We start from the raw sequence: 18,471 nt of genomic DNA, 5'->3' as shown, positions 1-18,471 counted from the left end.
GATAGTTTTCAGTGCTTGGTGTGGATTAGACGTGATCCTTTGTAGGTCAACAGGACCATAATCCTGGTCTGGGCCTTGAGGGAAAGACGCACAGGGTACCCTCGCAGAGATCCCAGATTAACCGAGGCGTTCGGCTTTAGAGACACTCGCTCTGGGCTCTGCGACCCCAAACGTCGGCAGCAGGGAGGGGTATCCGTACCTTCCGTGCCCGAGCCCGCCCACAGCGAGGGAAAGTGCTGAGTCATTCTGGCGGGGCGCGTTGGGTCGGGGCGGGGCTCGGACTACATCCCCCTCCTCTCTCCTCCTCCTGCACCCCCGGCCCGCTCTGACTCTCGCGAGAGCCCTACAGGCTATAAAGGCAGCGCCCCGCGCGCGGGTTCCACGCGTCTTCTTCCTGCCTTGTCTTTGGCGTTTTTGTTCTCAGAGTCGGTGAGAAGGTTCCCCACACCCGGGTCGTCGCCTTTTCCTCATTCTTCTGGGGTCCTACCCTACTCAGCTTGGGTTCTGTGACGGGGGAGGTGGACGGGCGAGGTCTGACGCTTGAGAGTGGTTAGGCGGTACGCGCACCCTCCCGTGGGCCTCCCTTGCGGATGCGGGGACCTGTTTAAACTCTTAAACGAACGTCGGCTCGAGTTTCCTTTTTCCCCGGCAATCCGAGCAGAGGGTGCTTATTGGCTTGGCGTGGTGGGCTCTCAGTTAATCTTCCAGGCGGGGCGGGTTCGGGAAGCTTCTAGAATGGACCTGGAAATTGACCTGAGGCTACCCGCGCGTCATGTGGTAGAGGTAAAGGCTGTTCCCCGGTCCTGAGAGGTGACCAGATGGGGAGTCTCGGATACTGATTCCCTTCTCTGCCTTTATTTTTTGCGTTTGCTGAATAGGGATTGTGGTGATCCCAAATTCGTTTGTGTAGACTGCGTTTTTTTTTTTTTTTTGCTGGTGCTTACTGAAGTGTTACGGTGGGGGGTTGATCATGCGAGCGGCTGGAGGGAACCTGAAGTGGGGCTTCGGGGCGAGGCTTTCGCCAGGAAAGTTCGTGGGCAGACCCACAGAGGCCCACACCGGCTTGAGGTCCTACGTACGGCCTTTACCCCGCTGAGTCGGACTTTAGTGGAGTGGGGACCACCTCGAAAAGCAGGTTTGGACAAGAAGGTAGTTTATGTTAGGGTCACACCCTATATATTTGGTCGCCAAATTGCAGTTTGCCTTACTAGTTTTTTGTTTGGTATTAAGCATTAGAAAGTTTGCAATATTCGATGCTCACAACGATTTTTTTGGTTGTGGTATCATGCACCAAAAACTTTGGAACGTGGAATATTAGCTTCTTGGGTCTTTCAAACTGATGGCTTAGTGGTTTATAGAGCTCAGCTTCCTGTCTTTGTTGACTTGGGTGAATCCAGTGTAGCATTTCTTTTTTTAGCAGTAAGTAATTTTTTTTGTTCTTGCTTTTTTTTTTTTTTTTTTTTACAGTAAGGATTTTTTTTTTTTTTTTAAGATTAAGTAATCTCTAAACCCAGCGTGGGACTGGAACCCACAACCCTGAGATCAAGAGTCACATGCTCCACCAACTAAGCCAGCCAGGCTCCCCAGTAATAAATAGACTCTTGTTCTACTTATTATTGCTCCAGAATCCCGGCTCCAAGATCAGAAACCCATTTTTGAAAGGACTTTTAGGGCTTAAACACAACCCCTAAGGTTTTGGAATTGAGCATATGCCAGAATCCTGGTCTTGTGTCTTGAAAAGTTGGATTGGCTTTAGGGTTGTGTGCTGTGTTGAGCAAATGCATCTGGAGAAAGGTCAGGTGTGCTTCCTGAATTAGGAAGGCAGATGGAAGGTGCAGTCCAGGGAAAGGGCAACATGACCACTTCTAGAAATAGACATTATGGCATTGTTTATTTGGGCTCAGGTTTGAGGCTGAACCTTCCTCTGTGCTTTTTATATAATGAAACTACAGAAGAAAATGCCATTGCACAAATGATAGTAAAGAAATAGCAATAGAGGTTACTTCAGTTTAAAAAAAAATTGCTGCTTTTAAATGAAAACAAAAGCTGATATTCAGAGACGGTTTTTTTTTTTTAAGATTTTATTTATTTATTTATTTGAGAGAGAATGAGAGACCGAGCACGAGAGGGAAGAGGGCAGAGGGAGAAGCAGACCCCCTGCTGAGCAGGGAGCCCGATGTGGGACTCGATCCTGGGACTCCAGGATCATGACCTGAGCCGAAGGCAGTCGCTTAACCAACTGAGCCACCCAGGCGCCCCCAGAGACGGTTTTTTAAGAGAGTGACCCTGAGAACGCAGGGGAAGGAGGAAGAAACAGAGGAAGAAGAGGGGAGAGAATCTCAAGCAGGCTCCGGGCTCCGCCCTGAGATCAAGAGTCAAGGACGCTTAACAGCCTGAGCCACCCACACGCCCCTGTAATGCTGATTTTTGTTTCAGAAGTCGGAAAGCTCAGTTTATGTGTCAATACTAATATAAAAATTAATGTATATACTAAGGTCACTGGACATTCTGCAGTTAAGTAGAAGAAGGGTGTTGGTTACCTAGAAAAACAAGGCTGTTTCTAATTCACTTGCTCTTTTATCTCCAGCTGATAGCACGATGTCTTCAGGAAATGCCAAAATTGGGCATCCTGCCCCCAACTTCAAAGCCACAGCTGTTATGCCAGATGGCCAGTTCAAAGACCTCAGCCTATCTGACTACAAAGGTAAGAGTAATTACATTAGATTCATTAAAATGGAATTACTTTACAATCTAGGATTGCTCATTAGATTTCTCTTTTTGTTAGGTTTGATTGTAAAATGACGTATATCCTAGGTCATAGTCTTTAGGGTAGGAGCATGTTGAAGGAGTGATTAACAACCATGGTCACTGATAGACACCCTAGGTTCAGACTGCTTACGGAAAAAGCCCATGCTTCATTATGCCTGGACATACTAGCTCAATTATCTTCTCAGTACTCAATTGTATTACTGTTTTGGGAGATACTCATTATGTCATTGAAAGCTCCTCTTCAGAGGTTAAACTGTTTAAGTTTATGAAATATAGGGACGCCTGGGTGGCTCAGTTGTTAAGCGTCTGCCTTCGGCTCAGGTCATGATCCCAGGGTCCTGGGATCGAGCCCCACATCGGGCTCCCTGCTCCGCGGGAAGCCTGCTTCTCCCTCTCCCACTCCCCCTGCTTGTGTTCTCTCTCTCGCTGTGTCTCTCTCTGTCAAAAAATAAATAAAATCTTAAAAAATATATTTATATGTCAGCTGCTGTATTATTAGGCAGAGGCTTAGGCACATTCCCTTGACTGTTAGCCCCAGGAGAAGAGTTGATGTTGCAGTTGGAACAATTCTCTTTCCTGTGATAGTTTCATGCAGACACTTGGCTAGCTCTGATGAGCCTCTTTTTTTTTTTTTTTTTTTTTTTTTAACCTTGCAGTCCTGGAACAGCAGGGTTTTTTGGGATAGTTGATACACAGATTCCTTGAAGTGCAAATCGGAAACTCAGGTGTTAAGTGTACCTTTTTTAGTGGCATAGTAATTAGTTTCTGGACTCCGCTTTTGCGTAGAACGTGATTAAGGTTTCCTAACACTTCACACTTGTTTTGAATGAGAAGCAGTTAAGAGGGGCCCTATGGAGGGAAGCTCCCCTGGCAAACAAGTAGCACCATAGGGAGGTGACCCTGGCCCAAGGGTAAAGGCTCGAGGTTTAGAAAGACAGGTTTAGAAAAAGCTGCTCTCTCCTCCAGGGCTTGACCTGCTGAGGCTTCAAAGTGCTTGTTAGGTAAAGCTCTGGAGAAGTTGTTCAGATGAGTTCAGAGTTTCCAGTGATTCTGGTTTTCAGAGTAAATGTCAAAAGGAACAGTTTATTTTGACTTTCAGAGATTGCCGCTACCTGGAAATGAGTGAATATTTGGAACTTTTCAGTAACTCAACTTATTAGTTATGGTGAGAGGCTGCTTGGCCAGTTGAAGAGCTACTTCTACTGGTAATCTGAGTGACTTCAGTAGAATTTAAACTAGAGATCCTGTTATCTTAGTAGGACTTTTGGAACTTTTGCCTCAAATTTTTTCTTGTCCAATTAGGCTTGTTAGGAATAAGTTAGTGGTGATTTAGATGATCACTTAAACCTTACCTGTCCCGTTATTGTGGTTCATTGTGGAAGAAATGTCAAAGGTTCTGGTTTCCTCTTTTTTGGTCTTTTTATTGACTTGCAAGACAGAATCCAGTAATTGAGCTTTTCCTGTGCATTAATTGTATGTATTGGCATTTATCTAGTAAGTAATTGCATCCTTGGTTTTGTTTTTCTTTATTGGAGAACTTGGTGTTTGTGCTAATTTTAACTATCTAGAGATCAAAATCAGACTGAGCCGTGTTTATCTTATAATTGGCAGCTAATGGGGAGGCAGGAAAATAAAGCATAGAACTGAAAAGATGTTTTTTTCATGCAGGCTCTCCTACAACAAGATGTTCTAAACTAGCTGCTAGGAGACATCTGTGTTGAGTCTTGGCATTTAGTAGTTGTTGTCTACCATCAACTTAAAAAGACTTTTTTTCCATAGGAAAAGTTCTTTTTTTTTGGAAAAGTTCTTTAGGTTTTTTTTTAATTGTGATAATTTTTTTCTTTTTAAAAGATTTTATTTGAGAGAGATAGCTAGAGAGGGCAAGAACAGGGAGGAGAGGGAGAAGCTGACTCTGCGCTGACCAGGGAGCCCCGTGCAGGGTAGATCCCAACTCCTCAGGATCGTGACCTGAGCCGAAGGCAGATGCTTAACCGATTGAGCCACCCAGGTGCCCCTAAGATTTTATTTTATTATTTTTTTAAGATTTTTATTTATTTGACAGAGCGAGAGAGAGGGAACACAAGCAGGGGGAGTGGGAGAGGGAGAAACAGGCTTCCCACTGAGCAGGGATCCCAATGCAGGGCTCGATCCCAGGACCTTGGGATCATGACCTGAGCCGAAGGCAGACGTTTAATGACTGAGCCACCCAGGCGCCCCCTAAGATTTTTTTTTTTTTTTTAAAGATTTACTTATTTTAGAGCAAGAGTTTGCTTGCCTGTGTGAGGTGGAGGGAAAGAATCTCAAGCAGACCCTCTTAGGGTGGAGTCTACCTTGAGATTATGACCTGACTCGAAATCCAAGAGTTGGATGCTGAACACACTGAGTCACCACGATACTTCAGGATTTTAAGTTATCTCTACACCCAGTGTGGGGATCAAACACACAACTCCGAGATCAAGAGTTGTTATCAGGGGCATGTCGGTTAAGCGTACGACTCTTGATTCTGGATCAGGTTGTGAGATAGAGCCCACGTTGGGCTCCGTGCTGGGTGTGGAGCCTGCTTAAGATTCTCTTTCCCTCTCCGCCCCACTCCCTTCCCCCAAAGCCATGAGCTCCACCAGGTGCCCCTTGGTTTTTATTCTTTGTAAAGCAAGGAAGTGTGTTTCAAAGGTAAACTTTTGGCTCTCCCCTCCCCCCCGCCAGGAAAATACATCGTGTTCTTTTTTTACCCTCTTGACTTCACCTTTGTGTGCCCCACGGAGATCATTGCCTTCAGTGACAGGGTAGAAGAATTTAAGAAACTCAACTGTCAAGTGATTGGTGCTTCTGTGGATTCTCATTTCTGTCACCTGGCATGGTAAATCTCTTCGTCAGTTTTGCCTGTGAACTTTGAACTAAGTAGCAACTGGGACTGGGGGGGCTTTGACAAAAGACTTGCTCAAGTATTGCCTTCTAGCTCCTGATGGAAGGAGTGCAAAGGCTCTGACTTCCTCTTGTTGCTCTCTTACTACCTGGCAGCAGAGGAGAAGCAGCTTGGGTTGCAGCTTGAGTGTACCCTGGTGACCTAAACTATCTACAGGCACTCACTTTACTCTGGGAAAAGTTTGGTCTTTGGGGGAAATTAGATTAGGAATGCTGAAAAAGGGAAGGAATAGATACAGTTAATCCTTTTGCTACACAAGAGTTTGAATGTGCTTGTATGTGTGCTTTTTGCTCTTAGGATCAACACACCCAAGAAACAAGGAGGACTGGGACCCATGAACATTCCCTTGGTATCAGACCCCAAGCGTACCATTGCTCAGGACTATGGAGTCTTAAAGGCTGATGAAGGCATCTCGTTCAGGTATATTCCTGCCAGGGGGACTGACATTTCATCAAAATTATCTGATTGACTTGAGGGCCTTTTGGAGAAAGGTAGGGCCCTGATCTGTAGACTCCTTTTTCCTTTCATTGTTTTGTGTGTGTGTTTTTTTTTTTTTTTTAAGATTTTTATTTGACAGGGAAAGAGCCAGAGAGTACAAGTGGGGAAATGGGAGAGGGAGAAGCAGGCTCCCCAGGGAGCAGGGAGCCCAGTGCGGGCTTGATCCCAGGACCCTGGGATTATGACCTGAGCCGAAGGCAGACACTTAACCAGACTGAGCCACCCAAGCACCCCTGTTTGTTTATTTATTTATTATTTATTTATTTTTATTTTTATTTTTTTAAAGATTTTATGTATTTGACAGAGTGAGAGAGGGAATACAAGCAGGGGGAGTGGGAGAGGGAGAAGCAGGCTTCTGTGGAGCAGGGAGCCCAATGCGGGGCTCGATCCCAGGACCCTGGGATCATGACCTGAGCTGAAGGCAGACGCTTAATGACTGAGCTACCCAGGCACATACATATATACATCAGTACATACATCCATACATTTATTTATTATTTATTTATTTATTATTTATTTATTTTTTAAAGATTTTATTTTTAAGTCCTTTATACCTAATGTGGGGCTTGAACTCTCAACCTCGAGACGAAGAGTTGCATGCTCCACTGACTGAGCCAGCCAGGCACCCCCATCACTGTATAAGTTTAAAGCATACAGGATAATGATCCCATTTCGTTCTTATTCCTTCCTCCTTCCCTTTCTCCACATCCAGTGTGGGGCTCTAACCCACAAATCACACGTTCTTCTGAGTGAGCCAGCCAGGTACTCCTCGTTTCATTATTTATGCAGGAAGACAAAGCCAATGCAAGTTTGGGAGGCCAGCACATTTTCATTCCCACTGCATCTCTGTTCTAACGAAGCAATTTCTAAACCTGAACTGCATATCCCTCAAACCTTCAATCTCTTCTTCCTAGGGGCCTCTTTATCATTGATGATAAAGGTATCCTTAGGCAGATCACGGTAAATGATCTTCCTGTCGGCCGCTCTGTGGATGAGACTCTGCGACTGGTTCAGGCCTTCCAGTTTACTGACAAGCATGGGGAAGGTAAGCCAATCCACCTGGTGACTTTGACAACAGAATTGTGGTAGGAAAGGAAAGATGGCAGGAACAAGGTCTACCAAATAAAAGTATGTCTGTTCAAGAAATTAAAATCTCTGTAATGGATTATGGGGTGAGGTAGCGGAAAAGCTTGGGAGGAGAATATATAAAGGCTTTTTGTTCTAGCTGCATAGTCTCTGCTTCTGCCCTGCTCATTTAGAATCACTGCTGCAGCTTTTAACTTACTAAAGGAGTGTAGGAGGATCTCATAGGTGTGTATAAGGGCAAAAAAAATGTTTGAGAAGTACATCTAGAGATACAGCATGCCATTCTTGGGCAAGTGTTTATTGGGAGAAGAGCTTTTAATTCCTGTGATCATATTTGTTTTATTAGTTTTTTTTTTTTAAAGATTTATTTATTTGAGAGCAAGACAGAGAGATAGTGAGAGACAGCACAGAGTGGGGAGGTGAGGGAGAAGCAGCCCCACCTGAAGCTTGATCCCCAGGACCCTGGACCCATGACAGCAGAGAATCAACTGACAGAGCCACCCAGGTGCCCCTAGTTGTGTTTTTTTTTTAAGATTTTACTTATTTGACAGAGTATGAGCAGGGGTGCAGCAGTGGGAGAGGGAGAAGCAGGCTCCCCACTGAGCAGGGACCCTTCTCCCCGCCCCCCCCCCCAGGCTCCCAGGACTCTAGGATCATGACCTGAGCCAAAGGCAGGTGCTTAACCGACTGAGCCACCCAGGCGCCCCCCCCCCTTTTTTTTTTTTAAAGGTAATACATGACCAGTTTTGAAGTTTGGAATATAAAAGTTAGGACTAAGATAACTTGCCCAAAGACTAGACAGATACAGCTCTAATACAGTCTTTTTTTTTTTTTTAAGATTTATTTATTTGAGCGAGAAAGTGCATGTGAGCTGGGGGGGGCGGTGGGGGGCAAAGGGTGCAGGAGGAGCAGACTCCCCACTGAGCAGGGAGCCCCTGAGATCATGACCTGAGCTGAAGGCAGCTTAACCGACTGAGCCACCCAGGCACCCCTGTTTTTATCTTCCTAAATTACATTGTATTGTTGTGGTGGTGTCATATTTTAAGAATTAGAATCAGCAAATAACCAAATTACGTAAATGTTCATGTAAAAATTTTTTTTTTTTTTTAAAGATTTTATTTAACAGAGACACAGCGAGAGGGGGAATACAAGCAGGGGGAGTGGGAGAGGGAGAAGCAGGCTTCCCGCTGAGCAGGGAGCCCGATGCAGGGCTCGATCCCAGGATTCCGGGATGATGACCTGAGCCGAAGGCAGACGCTTAACGACTGAGCCACCCAGGTGCTCCCATGTAAAATTTTTTTTAAGGAGGAGTAGTTAGGGCTAGAGTGTTTGAGATGAAATATCAAGGTTCTTCATTAGATGTTTCAGGATCAAAAATCATTTTATAAGTTTGTCCTTTTTTTTTAAGATTTTATTATTCAACAGAGAGAGAGGGAACACAAGCATGGGGAGCGGGAGAGGGAGAAGCAGGCTTCCTGCCGAGCAGGGAGCCTGATGCGGGGCTCGATCCCAGGACCCTGGGATCATGACCTTATCTGAAGGCAGACGCTTAACGACTGTGCCACCCAGGCGCCCCTATAAGTTTGTCCTACTAAAATCTACACATGACCTAGCAGATTCAACTTGGGGTTTTTATCTAGCATTTGCTAGAGTGTAGGCCTTCCTTGTGCTATTTCTCCAGCACTAGTACTTTCCTCATATTTTCATTACAGTTTTGTGATAAACTACTTGATCCCAGCTTTTGAGTTAGTAAGGCTGTAGCTTTTTGATCTTTTTCCCCCTCATTGGTGTATAGTTGTTGCCAGAATGAGACAACCTTACCCTAACTAAGACTTAATTTAGTTTTTAAGGACTGAGGCTGCAGAAGCTGGGTATATGGGGGAATGGAGATCTTGAACCTCATAACCTCCCAAGCTAATGTAATTGAGGACAAAATAGTTGTGATCAAGTGCTGCTGAGGTAAGATGAAGTGCACAGGTGTACTTGGATGAATTTGCCTTACCTACATCTCATTTTCTTTCTTCAGGTGATAAAAGTTAAGACTAGTTTTCGAAGGCCCATGTCAGACCTGATCTTATGATACAGAATGTGAAAGTTGTTAAAGAGTCCGAATCAGTGGTGTCTGCTCAGGGGACCCAAAAGTGGTGGCTTGGCTAGAGTTGGCTAATAGGAATCAGTGAGCAACTAGTATCCGAAGGCACCATTTGTAGAAGCATGTGTGGGCTTTACCTTAGTGCATTGAAGGAGCAGATAGCTCCTGAGACTGCCCCCTGCTGGGGGGTGAGATTCAGCACAAAGAGGAGGTGGGGCGTGGCAAAGCCCTTTATTGGATTCCCCACTGAGCAGGGAGCCCGATGGGGGGCTTGATCCCAGGATCCTGGGATCATGACCTGAGCCGAAGGCAGACGCTTAACCATCTTGAGCCACCCCAGGCGCCCGTACGTATATATATTTTTAAGATTTTGTTAGCACCGGTGGACCACTGGTGGAGCAAATGGAATTGAAAAACAGGAGATTGGTTCCCTTCTTTCTCTTACTCTTCTCAGGTTAGCCCAAGGAGCGTTGCTAGCTCAGGATTGTAGGAAAAGGTTGGAAGGCTATGCTTTTTCTGCATAATAAAGGTATGAAAGCTTCAAACTCAGACCTTTGTTTACCAAGGAGTAGAAAGTAGTTACTTAGTGCAAGTAGGGCCTTCTCTGTCAGTCCTACCCTTCAGGCTATCCAGGTTGGCAGAGTTAAACTAAGGGGGCAAATGGGTTGCTTTCTTTAGATCCTTCAAGGGCTTCCAGTGGGAAGAAACAGTTTAGTGTTTGTGGTTTTACAGAGTCTTGGCTTTGTTTACTTACAGCCTATTTCTTGGTATGGGGACAAGTCATTAAAGTGTTTTTTTTTTAATTTTTTAATGTAGTACATATGGCATAATTTGTCATTTAAGTGTACAGTTTGGTGGCATTAATTACATACACAATGTTGTAGTGCATCCATCACCAATATTCTCTGGATGTTTCATCCCAGCCAGCTATAACCCATTAAGCAATAACTTCTCATTCCCCTTTACTTCCAGCCCTTGGTAACTTCTGTTTTCTGTGTCTATGAGTTTGTCTATTCTAGATATTTCATGTAAGTGAAATCATAACAATATCCATTTGTGTTTGGTTTCTTTCACTGAGCATAATGGATTCAAGGTTCTCAAGGTTCATGCTGCAGTGGGTATCAAAACCATTCTTTTTTTTTTTTTAAAGATATTTATTTGACAGAGAGAGAGACAGCGAGAGCAGTAACACAAGCAGGGGGAATGGGAGAGGGAGAAGCAGGCTTCCCGCCGAGCAGGGAGCCCGATGCGGGGCTCGATCCCAGGACCCCGGGATCATGACCTGAGCCGAAGGCAGACGCTTAACGACTGAGCCACCCAGGCGCCCCTCAAAACCATTCTTTAAAGGCTGAATAATATTCCATTTTATGTATATATCATTTTGTATTCATCCATCTGTTGAAGAACACAGGATTGTTTTCACCTTTTGGCTATTGTGAATAATGCTGCTAGAATAATGGTAAGCAGGTGTCTGGATCTTTGTTTCCAATTATTTTGGTTATTTACATTAGAAGTGTAATTGCCGGGTCATGTAATTCTGTTCAGCTTCTTCAGGAACTACCAAACTGTTTTCTTTTTTTTTTTTTAAAGATTTTATTTATTTATTTGACAGTGAGAGAGCGAATACAAGCAGGGGGAATGGGAGAGGGAGAAGCAGGCCTCCCGTGGAGCAGGGAGCCCGATGCGGGGCTCGATCCCAGGACCCCGGGATCATGACCTGAGCCGAAGGCAGACGCTCAACAACTGAGCCACCCAGGCTCCCCACCAAACTGTTTTCTACAGCAGCTGCACCATTTCACATTCCCACCAGCAATACTAAATGTTTCTTTCCAACCTTGCCAACACTTTTTTTTTTTTTAATACTCTCTATCCTGGTGGGTGTGAAGAGGTGTCTTGTGCTTTTGATTTGCATGTCTGTAATGACTAGTGATATTGAGCATATTTTCATATGCTTATTGACCATTTTGTGTTCCCTTCGGAGAAATGTTTGCTCAGGTCCTTTGACCATTTTGAACTGGGCTGTCTTTTTTTGTCTCTGTTTTTTTTAAAGATTGTATTCATTTGAGAGCGAGATCACAAGAGTGGGGTGAGGGGTAGAGGGGGAAGCAGACTCCCCACTGAGCAGGGAGCCCTATGCTGGGCTCAATCTCGGGACTCCAGGATCATGACCTGAGCTAAAGGCAGATGCTTAACCTGAGCCACCCTTGCGCCCTTGGGTTGTCTTTCTGTTGAATTGTGGGAGTTTTTTATACATTTTGGTTGTTAATCTCTCCTCAGATATACGATGTGTAAATATTTTCTCCCATTCTGTGTGTTAACTCTTTGAAAATGTCCTTTGTACAAAAGTTCTTAATTTTGATCAAGTCCAATTTAACTGTTCATTATTGAATACATTTCTAAATCCAAGGTCATGAAGTTTTTTATTCTTTAAGATTTATTTAAAGATATTTTTATTTTTATTTGACAGAGACACAGCGAGAGAGGGAACACAAGCAGGGGGAGAGGGAGAAGCAGGCCTCCTGCTGAGCAGGGAGCCCGATGTGGGGCCCGACCCCAGGACCCTGGGACCATGAGCTAAGCTGAAGGCAAACGCCCAACGACTGAACCACCCAGGCGCCCATGATTTATTTATTTTAGAGAGCACAAAGGGGAGGGGCAGAGGGAGATGGGGAGAGAGAATCTCAAGCAGACAGCTGAGTGTAGGGGTCCCATCCCAAGACCCAGGAGATCATGACCTGAGCTGAAACCAAGAGTTGGCCGCTCAAGTGAGCCACCCAGGTGCCCCCGAGTTAATTTTTCGTATGTGGTGTGAAGTACGGGTCTACTTCATTCTGGTTACATGTGGAAATCCAGCTGGTCCTAGCACCATTTGTTGAAGAGCATTTAAGGCTTTTTAAAATATGTATGTGAGGGTGTCTGGGTGGCTCAGATGGTTGAGCGTCTGCCTTCGGCTCAGGTCATGATCCCAGAGTCCTGGGATCGAGTCCCGCATCGGGCTCTCTGCTCCTTGGGAGCCTGCTTCTCCCTCTGCCTCTCTCTCTCTCTCATGAATAAATAAATAAAAATCTTAAAAAAAAAAAAATAAAATATATATGTGAATCATACATAAAATTACTGAGGAAATAAAAATGCCCATTCACCCACCTATCTACTGTTAACAAATTTTAATAGTTGTGTTGCCATATATACTTTAGACATTATTTCTAGAACAAAGCATATACAATTGAAGCTGTTACTCTTTAAATTTCAGGTGCTACATGCATAAATTTAGGTGTAATAGTATTAGGGCTATGGTGAGGATTAAATAACATGTTTATAGTTAGCCTTGCACTAAAAGGCTTGAAGGATCTCAGACTGTAGCATAGGCTTCCTGGTTCCAGAGTGTTCAGCCTTTCAAGGTATCAGATTTGGTTTTGAGCCCTTGGTCCGTTTGTCTCCCATTTGTTCATGGGAGGAAGGTGGAGCTCACAACTGAGCAGGTTATTAATTTAATACTTTTCTCTTGCAGTGTGCCCAGCTGGCTGGAAGCCTGGCAGTGATACCATCAAGCCTGATGTCCAGAAGAGCAAAGAATATTTCTCTAAGCAGAAGTGAGCGCCGGGTCATTTTAGGGCTGGGCTGCAGTGGGTGGCCATGAAAACAATCTTTTTTGTATTATTGTCATGCTTAGAACATAAAACTTTAGACACTGTGCAGATGTGGTATGGGGACAGGCCAGGCCTTTCCTGCAGGGGTTGGGGAGGCCAGCCTTTCTTCCTCTGGAGAGAAGGGCCTGAGCTGTTACGGGGCAGGCCAACTGTTATGTACAGTAGCAGGGCATCACTTTTTGTCTTTTGTTGTTTCGATTAAACTTGAACTGAGACCTTGTTGAATCTTCATTTTGGGTGGGGGGGTACTAGGCTTTTGATGTTGAGAGGAATTTACGCTCTGCTTTCTCTTTTTAGGAGAAAATGAGGGTGAGACCTGCCTCAGAATCAGAAAATTACATTGGGGGCAGGGGGATATGCAAGTAGACACAGGAAAAGGAAGTTGAACCAAGGTCGTAATTTCACCGTATCTGGGGGGAGAAAGCAAGACCTGCGGTAATGTTGGCTAAAGCATTGCAATCTGTGCTATAGGTTAAAGCATAAATTGCAGGCTTTAGATTCAGGCCCCATGAGATTACTTGGACATTTACCTTTACACTACTGGGAGTGCTGTATGAGAACTTGAAGCTTGGCCTCTTATGATAAATGCCTGCCTGGTACTGGCTTTGTAAAAAGATCAGAAGTAGAGTCTTTGAAACTAAAAGGGGGTGGGGGAGACAAAGAGCCCTAGTGTTTATAGGCTAAAGACTGAGCCACCCAGGCGCCCCTCAAAATCTTTAAAATAGAAAAAACACAGTGTTGAGCACTTCTTGGCTTCCTTGGATCCTAGCCTTGATTTGAAGGTAGTCCTTTTTTGGCCCTCATTGATCTCATTGTCCTGAGGGAGGGATGTCTGGGTAGAAGGTGGGTGCCTCCTGAGCCCTTGTGGCTATGGAAGATTCAGAACTCAGTCTGTCGTGTATTCTGTACTCTGCCCAGACACCTGTCAGGTACTCCAGCCTATCCCTACCCCTCCAAGCAAGACCTCTGAGCAGCAGTACAGGATTCCCAGGGCTTTGAATGACAACGGACACCACTTGAATAAGCCAGGCATTGTTTCAGAAGTGCTTTGTGTGTTTATTCATTACCCACAACAAGCCTATGAGGCAGATGCCACTAGGGGATGATTTCCCTTTAGAAAGGCTTTGTAACAATTAGCATCTTAGAGCACTGCAGAGAAATGCTAACAGGAATAATCCCATATTCCAAGCCAGGTGGGAATTCTGGATCTCTGTGTTTTGACAAGAGCCTTATCTTCATTGAAGATCTCTACTAGAATTCTTTTATCAAGAATAAATATATCCAAAATAAAAGCTCTTGCCTTGCCGAAAAGCAAAACGAGTCCCAGCAAGTACCACTTATAAATAGGGATCCCAGGGGAGGGAGGATATCAGGGGCCAGGGGATGCGGGTGGTGAGACACTGGGGCTGAGCCAGCCCTGGGCTCTGCTGGGATTCTGGGGCTTTTTGGGTCTGAGTGTTGTAAAAGGTAGCTCAGGAGACGTAGAGCTAGGATCCTCTGAGGGCTGGGCCAAGCCCAAGAAGGCTAAACGTTGGGCAGGTGGAGTAGAAAAGTAGGCCTTCTGCTCTTCTGAGTAGCGCTCCTGTGGTGTCACAGCATCCCGGTATGTCCAGTCACGCCAATGGAAATTAAACCCTTCAAGCAAGGTGATGCGGTCAGCTCTCTTAGGTACACAGTCCAGGGGTTTTGTGGGTGTCAGATCTGGCACCTCTATTCCTGGCAGCAGCACCACTCCTCTGATGGCAAACCAGCCCCCATATCGGGGGTGTATGCACACACCTGATATGTGCTGGGAGAGAGTAAAGAAAAGCACCGTCATGGAAGTCACTTGGCACTAGGTCCAACTACCATCATTGCAGACTAGGCTTGTTCAATTCTCAAAGGACACTGATTCCATATTTGAACCACTCTTGTAGCTGGGCTCCCCCATTTCCTCTCCTGGACAACCCTTTTCTTGAGCTTACTCTGGCTGGAAGGAGAGTTCCTTAAACAGCCTCCATCAACTTCCAGTCTTCACCACTGGTCTCCTAATCACTGCTCTGCCCCCTCCATCCTGTAACCAGATTTTAAGAACAGACTAGGTTCTCTGACCTCCTCTGTTCCCAGGTAGACTCCGGAAAGCATGTGGGATTGGGCTCCTGACTGACCTGACATCCAGACACCAATACCTGACATCTTTCCCTGGTGTTGTGTCTACCAAATCCTTTACCCAGGGGAGGTGGAAGAATGTTAGTTGGTATCTTGAGGGGCCTTCACTATTTTCTCCCAGCCCCTACTCATTCATACTTGCCCTCTGACCTGGTCCCCCCAGGGGTCAGCCTCCACATCTTTTCGTTGGTAGTAGTAAGCAGCCCCTGCCACATGGGCTGCAGTCTGGACCAGAATCTTGGGGCGCCGATTGGGGTGTACCTCGTAGTCAGCGATGACTTCGATTTGCAACTCTGGGAGGTTCTGGGATAGAGATGGAAGCTCATTTCAAATAGCACGAAAGGAATCATGACTTTGCCCGAGAGAGCTCTAATATTTGTTAATAAGATCTTGTCCTCAGAAATCATTTGAAGGGAAAGCATGACCTTAAACTTGGGGGTGCGGGGGTCCACTGTGAAGAAAATGATCTGTCCAGGAGGGCCCATGTTTGAAGGGAAATAAGGTCTTGCTCAGAAGCTTCCATGATGAGGGGCTGGGGCGCCTAGGTGGTGCACTCGGTTGAGTGTCACTCTTGATTTCGGCTCAGGTCTCTCAGGGGCTGGAGACTGAGCCCGGTGTGTCAGGCTCCACCCTCAGCACAAAGTCCGCCTAAGACTCTCTCGCTCTGCCCCTCCTTGCACTCTCTCTAAATAAATCTTAAAAAAAAATTTATTATAAGGGGTGACTGGTCTCTGCCTTCCAGAGTCCCAGTGTGGAGGAAGACCTGGCGCAGCTTTGGGGAGATCCAATGTATGTGTATGTATTTTATGTGTATGTGTATGTAGTGGGGAAATACTGTTCTGTCCTCAAAAGGCCCCGAAGACAGCACAAAACTTCCAGTCTAGGGCTAAGACAGGTGAGAGATGCTTAGGGGATGCTAGGCTTATTCTTATTTCACTTGGAGGCCAAGGAAAGTCTGGTTTGAGGTTCATGTAATTAATTGACCATCAGAGTAGGGTGAGATTTATTCCAGACCTGGGGGTCTGCTAGGAGAAGGGAGCTGAAACTGGGGTAAAATGAAGCAGAATGGGGAGAGATCACAATATCAGGGATGGCTTTAGGATATATCCTATCTGGGAAGTGGCTCTTGGCTCTATGTAGCTCTAGTCCTGCACTGAGCTTAAAAGAGCTGGAAGCGGCTACAGGCTTGGAAGCTGGGGGAATATATGAACCTTGCTCACCTCTCTAACGCGGCCCAAGTGGTAGGCCACACACTGGTCCACAGGGTCAATCAGGTGTTGGAGGCGGCAGCTCTGCAGGAAAGGTTTGAGGGCCCGGTCAAACATGGCAGGTGTGCTGAGTACCAAGAAGGCCAGGGTCGGTCCTGGCAGGGGTAGGTGGAAAGTTGGAGGCAGGAGTGCGTTATACCATGCCACCTGGAACAGAGAGAAAATTCAGGCCACACAGGAGGGCCAATTTAGACCTTTGCTAGGCTCATACCTTATCCTAGCATTCAAGGCCTCATACATCTTGCCTCAGTCTCCATCTCATTCATTCAGTCAGTGGATTTATACAGATGCTGCATGATGTATACTTACGGGGGACTTCTCCATGGGGGAATTTGACAGGGAATTTGGAATAGAGAAGCAGAGGATTCATGAACTAAGAACCAAAAGAAATTATACTGTGATTAGTGCAATGACAGGGCCAAATGAGGGTCCTGTGAAATTAGAAAAGGCTTCTTGGAAGCTGTTTTGAAGGCTAGGAAGGAATCTGACAGACGATGTGAGGAGGGAGATTCCATTATGCATTATAAATAGAGGTCACAGCATTAACAAAGACATGCAAAAAGTCATATTTGGAAAATAGCAAATTGTCCAGTTTGATAGAAGTGAACAGTTTGTAAAGGGGAGCTGGAGAGGGGCGGAGATCAGTAGGTTTGAGATTATGGCTGGCCTAGAATACCAATTTAAGGAATATGGGTTTAATTTGGTGACAATTAAACAAGGGGCTAGGCATCGAAGATTTAAGGAGTAAACCGACATCATCAGTTTTAGAAAGATCTGGCTGCAGTGTGGAGGATGGATTGCATACACAATTATAGCAAGCAGGTTACTGCAGTAATCCAAGTGACGAATACTGGCCTGGACCAGAGCATAGAGGGGCTAAAAGGAAGGGAATGGATTTGGGAGATTCAGGTAACAGATTCCTAAAGGGCTTGGTGTCTGACTGGATATAGGGGAGGGAAGGGATGAGAAGTAGGAGCCCAGGATGACTGGCTCTGTTCAGTACAATAACTCCCATTACCCACCCAGGTCTACCTGACCCACCAGTCATTCTCACTCTCTCCATACCTGCCATCCATCACTACCTCCACACTTTTACTCAAGCTGTTCCTGATATTTGGGATGTACATAATCCTCTTTCCTTCTTTTCACATGAAGCTCAACTCCATTTTTTCTGGTTAGTCCTTCTTAAGCTAGAACCAACCTACCTCTCTTCCTCTATATTCTTTTCCAGCACTGCTCTGGGCCACTCAGTGGAAGGGGTGGAAGTGGGCTGTCTCTTAAGCATCAGGCAAAGGGCTCAAGCTGAGTTGATTTAGCTTTGTCCAAGCACACAGCTCAGTACAGGGGGTACTGGATAAGGGGGAAATGGATCTATGTAAACAAGGGTAGGTGGTGGTGCCAGACTTCTGTGTCAGGCAAGTGCACAGTTTCTGTATCCAGCCCAGCGCTGGTGATTGGCAATATCATGAATTATCCTTCTGTTGATAGATGGAACAAACCAGCCAATTGTTCGCTTGTTCAGCAACAGAATGCCCTTCCCTTCTCGGATGGCCTAAGTATTAGCTACGCAAACCTTCCAGGCCTTGCCCTATCCTAATTCCTTTAGGAAGCTTCTAAAGTGACTGGCTCCAGAGGTCACTTTCTTCCTCTGAATTATGGAGGTGGCAGAGCCACAAGATTACTGGATTATGTTTCTCCCATTCATCAATATGGCATTATGTGGGGGTAAAAGGACAAACGTACGACCGTTTCTCTACTTTTTTAACAAAGTCGCCGTTGACACCCTGTCCCGATAGGTCAGAGGGACATGGGGCCAGAGGAGCTCGGGAAGGACCAGAAGACTGGGGCTTCACGCCAGGAGCACCCAGGCCAATCATACACCTCGCCCCGTACCGCAGGAGGGATAAACCAACCTGAAACGGGTAAACCTCGAAGCCAAAAGGACACAACGTGTCCTCGATAGTCCGCTTCAGTTCTGCGACTTGAGGCTCCATAGCGCACGCTCCGCGCAGAGCTTGCTGGGGAATGGAGTCTCAAGGA

General features: G+C 45.7%; 2 protein-coding genes across 3 annotated transcripts; one reads left to right on the top strand and one right to left on the bottom strand.

Annotated features, from left to right (window-relative positions):
• The first annotated feature begins 275 nt into the window (after positions 1-275).
• PRDX1 (peroxiredoxin 1) lies at positions 276-13,230 on the top strand. Its single transcript, XM_081818366.1, has 6 exons — positions 276-429; positions 2,588-2,704; positions 5,473-5,626; positions 5,990-6,112; positions 7,105-7,235; positions 12,877-13,230. The coding sequence occupies exons 2-6, from the start codon at positions 2,599-2,601 to the stop codon at positions 12,960-12,962; spliced, it is 600 nt and encodes a 199-aa protein (XP_081674492.1). The 5' UTR covers positions 276-429; positions 2,588-2,598; the 3' UTR covers positions 12,963-13,230.
• An 817-nt stretch (positions 13,231-14,047) lies between these two features.
• MMACHC (metabolism of cobalamin associated C) lies at positions 14,048-18,471 on the bottom strand. 2 transcript variants are annotated; one of them, XM_031023064.2, is made up of 5 exons: positions 18,345-18,448; positions 16,741-16,804; positions 16,384-16,578; positions 15,314-15,466; positions 14,048-14,804 (listed from the first exon to the last, which is right to left on the bottom strand). In XM_031023064.2, exons 2-5 carry the CDS (start codon positions 16,753-16,755, stop codon positions 14,385-14,387), a joined length of 783 nt encoding a protein of 260 aa, XP_030878924.1. In that variant the 5' UTR covers positions 16,756-16,804; positions 18,345-18,448; the 3' UTR covers positions 14,048-14,384. The 2 variants fall into 2 exon arrangements, with proteins under 2 accessions (XP_030878924.1, XP_006729069.1); XM_006729006.3 differs by lacking the exon at positions 16,741-16,804 and having other exon boundaries at positions 18,345-18,471.

Source organism: Leptonychotes weddellii, chromosome 4, assembly GCF_054177405.1.
Source record: "Leptonychotes weddellii isolate Sample4059 chromosome 4, ASM5417740v2, whole genome shotgun sequence".
NCBI lineage: Eukaryota > Metazoa > Chordata > Mammalia > Carnivora > Phocidae > Leptonychotes > Leptonychotes weddellii.
The sequence above is the reverse complement of the archived record's forward strand: the minus strand, read 5'-3'. Positions and strand labels throughout refer to the sequence as shown.

What these genes read in the sequence shown, in the direction of transcription:
- PRDX1 (XM_081818366.1), top strand. Translation starts at nt 2,599, where the DNA reads ATGTCTTCAGGAAATGCCAAAATTGGGCATCCTGCCCCCAACTTCAAA. An exon ending in CAGCCTATCTGACTACAAAG is followed by an intron (nt 2,705 to 5,472) that starts GTAAGAGTAATT and finishes CCCCCCCGCCAG; the next exon opens with GAAAATACATCGTGTTCTTT. An exon ending in TACTGACAAGCATGGGGAAG is followed by an intron (nt 7,236 to 12,876) that starts GTAAGCCAATCC and finishes TTTCTCTTGCAG; the next exon opens with TGTGCCCAGCTGGCTGGAAG.
- MMACHC (XM_006729006.3), bottom strand. Translation starts at nt 18,425, where the DNA reads ATGGAGCCTCAAGTCGCAGAACTGAAGCGGACTATCGAGGACACGTTG. An exon ending in TCGAGGTTTACCCGTTTCAG is followed by an intron (nt 16,579 to 18,344) that starts GTTGGTTTATCC and finishes TCTCTGTTCCAG; the next exon opens with GTGGCATGGTATAACGCACT. An exon ending in CTGACCCCTGGGGGGACCAG is followed by an intron (nt 14,805 to 15,313) that starts GTCAGAGGGCAA and finishes ACTCTCTCCCAG; the next exon opens with CACATATCAGGTGTGTGCAT.